A 4,976-nucleotide genomic window follows, 5' to 3' on the forward strand; every position below is an offset into this window, starting at 1 on the left:
CATCCTTCTGACATGGTAATCCTGCCCTCCCTGGGCACGCATGTGACTCAGACCTGGCCGATCACAGCATCCCACTTCCTTGGACACAATGGTTCACTGTGGGCGTGGACGAAATAGGCAAGGCAGAATAAGCAGACATATCCATTTCTGATCTCGTCAACTCAAAGGGCTTGCGTGAACCTGAGGGTGAAAGGTTGGTCCTTGGATCCACCATCAGTTACTGACTCCTCCTGCCCAAATCATGCCACCAGCTGCAGGTGGTGAAAGCCTTAGCTTGTGGTTCAGCACTGCCATGAGATGGGTGCCAGCTCCTACATAAATGGCTACCATACCCACCAGTGGGCAGGTCTGGGATTAGCCCTAAACTCCAGGCCCAAAAGAGAGCTCCTGGTTGGTACTTATTTCTCCACAGAGCCTGAAGCAGCTCTCCAAACATGATCACTTAGCGTGGTCCTTCCAACCACCCCTGCCCCACCTAACATCCCCAGGAAGCTGGATCATTCTCTCCAATGCTTGCCCTCCCTGACTCCAACCAGGACCTGGTGTTTTACATCAATCCAGATGGACCATTCTGGAACCATATCTTGTTGTCTAATGGCCACACAACTTGATATGTCAGGAAAGACCTGTCCCTGGGTCCCACCAGGGAGAATCAAAAACTGCAGAAAGATTTCTTCTTTGTTGTTTGTATTGCTGTTAATAGTTTCCCCTCCAGTTGGTGAAAAAGATCTTGAAAAATTCCAACCTTGCCTCTGCCACAATTAAAAAAGCAAGTTTTATTCCCAATCCGTAAGAGAGGATATGTGCCTAGCTGACCACAAGTTGTCAGCTGTGGCCATAACTGGCCCCCTCTGAAGCGGCAGAGCAGCCAGGTCAGGGCCCAGCAGGTACCAAAAGGAGCCCTTTCCTGATGTCACTAGGCTACCAGTCAACTTGTGGGGCTATTGGGGAGAGGACAGGAGCTGGGCAACTCCTGGGAAAGGAAGTAGGCCTGCCTGGGACCTGACTCCTGTTGGAGTTAGGGCCAGTGCTGTGCTGGAGCTACCTTGGCTGGTAAGAGCCAATAAGGAGCATCTATTTCTATCTTTGCATTCAGTAAGGCCAAGGTGGTAGCAGCAGAACAGTGTCTAGGGGTGACAAGCTGAGAATCACACTTTATGGACCAGGGACCATAGCCAAAAGCAGAGGTGAATTTGAGAGTGAGGGCGGAAAGTGGGCAACCTTGAGAGTTTGGAGGTAAACACAAACACAAGCCCCCACCCCATGACTGCTGTAATGTGCGAAGGCCAGGCCGGTCCCTGGTACCAGAATCCTAACAATCCTCCCTGCAAGAACACAGGGGGCAAGAACTTGATCTGCCTCAACCCTTCTTCAGTACCCTTGTGCATAGACCCTCTCCCTTCCCACACCCGCACAGCCCAAAGATGATGCCATCGGTTATTCAAACTACTGGGAGTTGGTTTCACATTCCCATGCTATCACTCACTCTTGGGGCTTAAACTTCCCACCAAGATGTGACTCTGCTGCCTTCATACCTATTTCTACCCTTCCTCATTTTTTCTACATTTTTCATTCCATATTCCTCCAAGCAGAGCCACTTTCCAAGGACCATATGCCCCAAATACACTCTGATCTGGTCCCTCCCCTCCTTGAAGAACTCTTATCCCCACTCCCCACAGAAATTCTAGTCCCTCTGACATCACTCTACCTTTCTTCTTTCCCCAAAGTGGAGCTAACTCATAACCAGTGAGAAGGGTTAAAGTGAGGATAAACCAAAACACACAGAGCCTCCCTCCATTCCCACATATAGGGACCAGCAGGTCACTGAGGTCAAGCATATCTGAGAATTATAAAAATCACAGATCTGCCTCTCAAAACCTAGAAATCAGGCAGTTAAGATCTGGCCATAGATGACACAGGACAGAAAGACCATGAGGCAATGACCCTCCTTTTACTGAATGGGGCTTAAAGTTATTCCACGTGTCGTGGTTACCACATAGCTAAGTTATACAATTATGGCAAAATAAGCCAATTTTTACAATAACAACATCTATTGGTATAGATAGTGCTTTATTGTTTACACTTTTTCCCATTTAATCCTTGCAGCAACCCTGAGGTAGGTATTATTATCCCCACTTTACTAATGAGTAAACTGATGTCCCTAGGTTAGATTACTTGCCGAAGATCACATACTTATTAGTGGCAAAGCCACCAATAATTCCAAACCCAAGGGGACTCTTTTGAGTAGTTCACAGGCTGCTGTCAAGGAAAGTAGAGCAGAAAACTTCAACTGGGAAGGTCTGGATCATTCATTGAAGCTTGACGGGGTCACTCGTCAGGGATGAACGAGGCACATTCACAGGCCAAGACCAGGACTGAGCAGAAGCCTAGAGCACGTGGGAGCTGTCAAGCAGGAAGAGGTCCTGATGTTTGGCAAGAGTTGACGGTGTATTCAAATATGCTTAGAGCCCAGCTTCCAGGGACTGGGGAAACAAGAAGGCCTCCAGCAGCTACAAGTCCAGGGACTGGCCACAGCTAGTCAGACTCAAAGAGGACTGAGGAGCCATGATGGTCTTCCAGGCCCAGCAACCCCCTCGCATCTCAGGGGTCATCCTGTTCCAATGTTCAAACTCTGTTCCAGGCAGGGTGAGACCAGCAAGAACTGCTACAGAGTGACACCATTTCAGCTTGGCCAAAGATAGGTGACCTCAGGGCAGTGGTTCTTTAACTTTGTTAAGGCCTTGAGAATCTGATGAAAGCCATAAAACCTTCCCCCAGATAAATACAGACACACATGTATAGACATTTTGCATATAATTTCAGGGAGTCCATGAACCCAAGGTGGGGGACTCCTGCTTTAGGGCAAGGGTGTCACCCTGAGTAAATTCACTGAGGCAAACCCATCTTTATGCTGCTTGTATTTCCTATGACTGTTCCCCTTTTGTCATTCCCGAATATTTAGAATTCATGAAGTTAATTGTTAATGGGAGCCAAGGAGAGGGGGTTCAGCCTACACTCCAGCCAGAGAAAGCAGCTGCGGCATGGCAGTGGTGGCAGCCACAGGGCAAAAACAAAGAGAAGGATGGGGTCACATGTACTGCTGCCCTTCCCACCCAGAAGGTCACTTTGGGAGATTTTCTCTATTCAAATTTAGAGAAGGGTTGTGGGACAATGGGGAGAGGGGCAGTGTTTTGTTTCCTTTTAGAAAGGAAGGCCATTCCCTTACTGGCTACAGGGTCTGAGGTTCTTCAGGCAATGCCCCCATCCAACCTTCCCTCTTCCTACCCCCCATAAGGACCCCAAAGCACCGGCCCAGTCATTCATGCATTATGGCCAGGTCTCCTATGAATACCCAGGTATTTACACACGCACTTTCACAGAAGGAAAACTGGGAAGGGGGAGATCTCAGAGCAGAGATTCTATGCTGCAACATGGGGATCATGCACTCCCCACAGAGAATCAGATAAACTGGGAGAATCAGCAAAACCACCCCGAGGACTTAGTGCACATTAGTCCCCAACCACCTCCATGGCTCTTCCTTCTGGCCAGGACCCAACTAAAATGCAAAATCATGGCTGTGTCCTGTGCCCTGTCCCCAAAACTAATGGAACCAAGATAGGGGGCCAGGGCCGAAGGGTCACCAGTGGTTCAGAGGTGGGAGGAGCCCCAATTTCCTGCAGAGAGAAATTCTGATCTCTCATGGGAATCAGGAATCAGGCAAAGGCCTAGCCCCAAGCCCACCCAGACCCAGAGATGACAGACACTGGAGTCCAAGTGATCACTCAGACTCAGAGAGAACTGAGAGGCTATGATGGTCTTCCAGGCCCTGTGACACCTGGCATCTCAGTGATCACTCCATTCCAGTCATCACTCATACATTGGTGGTTATTTGTCTGGATCTAGATGGATGTTTCATCACATGTAGCTAAAGGAGCCCCAGTTAGCCGAATGTGGGCTGGGCTTGGGCAAGGATCCAGCAGGAAGGGTGGAGGGAAGCCACCAAAACCACTACCCCTTTTGGCCAAGGCCAGGGGAAGCCGTTCATCTTCAGGAGAAGGGGATGGAGGGTCTTGGCTGTAGCTTGTGGTCCCAGATTGTGGGGCCCCCAGGTCCAAGCCCACCTTGTCTCTCGCCAGAAGTTCTCTCTGTCGCCGTCGCTGCTGATGCCGACCAATCAGGAGGAGAGTCAGGGATGCTGCAAGAACCCCCAGGACGAAGCCGGCCAGTCCAGCCCCCACTGTGTGGGCCCGGCTTGGGGGCCCCCGCTGGCTGCCCCATACCAAGCTGTAAGCTGCTACCACACGAGCAGCTCCACCCTCCCGACATTCACAGGCATAAGCACCCATGGCCCCTGGGGTCACCACCACCTCTAGCCCATCCCGCCGGGGTGTGAGTGCAGTCACTCCACTGGGTTGGTGCCACACACAGGATGCCCATGCTGAGCTTGGGGAACATGGCAAGACCACATGTGCAGCTGTAGCCACAGGAACCTCAAACACTACTGGGTGTTCTGCAGAGAGACAGCAAAGGCACAAAAGGTGGTGAGGCTATCAGCTGCGGATGTGATGGAGAGAAAACAAGGGTAATATCAGACATGAGAAGGGGCCAGGAGGACAAAACTAAAAGGGGGATTCCCAACAGGGACAGGCCCTGGGTCACTGGCTACCCTATCTTCCAGGATCCAAATTTTAAAGTGGGTCCAAATGGACAATTTTCTGGCCCTTTTCCATCCACTCCACCCACACTTCCCTAAATCATACAGACCTCCAGGCTCTTTAGGACACAACGAAGAGACATCTGCAGACTCTATATCTTGGACCAGCCTATAAAGAAGGAAATACTTAGTAAATCCAGTGTCAACATTCCCTTCTACCCTCCTCAGTACCACTGAACATTCACATACTTGTTACAATCTCCCATCATCTTGGAAATCATACCTGGAATGATTAGTCAACATTCTCCTCATCACCAGATTT

At 50.1% G+C, this 4,976-nt stretch overlaps 1 protein-coding gene across 2 annotated transcripts in view; it reads right to left on the reverse strand.

Annotated features, from left to right (window-relative positions):
- Positions 1 to 2,051: 2,051 nt before the first annotated feature.
- SEMA4F (sema domain, immunoglobulin domain (Ig), transmembrane domain (TM) and short cytoplasmic domain, (semaphorin) 4F) overlaps positions 2,052 to 4,976 on the reverse strand; it is a 28,774-nt gene continuing 25,849 nt past the window's right edge. The window contains exons 13-14 of one of the 2 annotated variants that reach the window (XM_012658211.1): positions 4,765 to 4,823; positions 2,052 to 4,510 (exon numbers count right to left, since the gene is read on the reverse strand). In XM_012658211.1, coding sequence (XP_012513665.1) covers positions 3,900 to 4,510; positions 4,765 to 4,823 — 670 coding nt within the window. In that variant the 3' untranslated portion in view covers positions 2,052 to 3,899. The remainder of the gene's footprint in view (positions 4,511 to 4,764; positions 4,824 to 4,976) is intronic. The other variant, XM_012658212.1, reaches the window with a different exon arrangement.

The sequence above is a fragment of the Propithecus coquereli genome, unplaced genomic scaffold (assembly GCF_000956105.1).
Source record: "Propithecus coquereli isolate 6110/MARCELLA unplaced genomic scaffold, Pcoq_1.0 Scaffold578, whole genome shotgun sequence".
Lineage (NCBI taxonomy): Eukaryota > Metazoa > Chordata > Mammalia > Primates > Indriidae > Propithecus > Propithecus coquereli.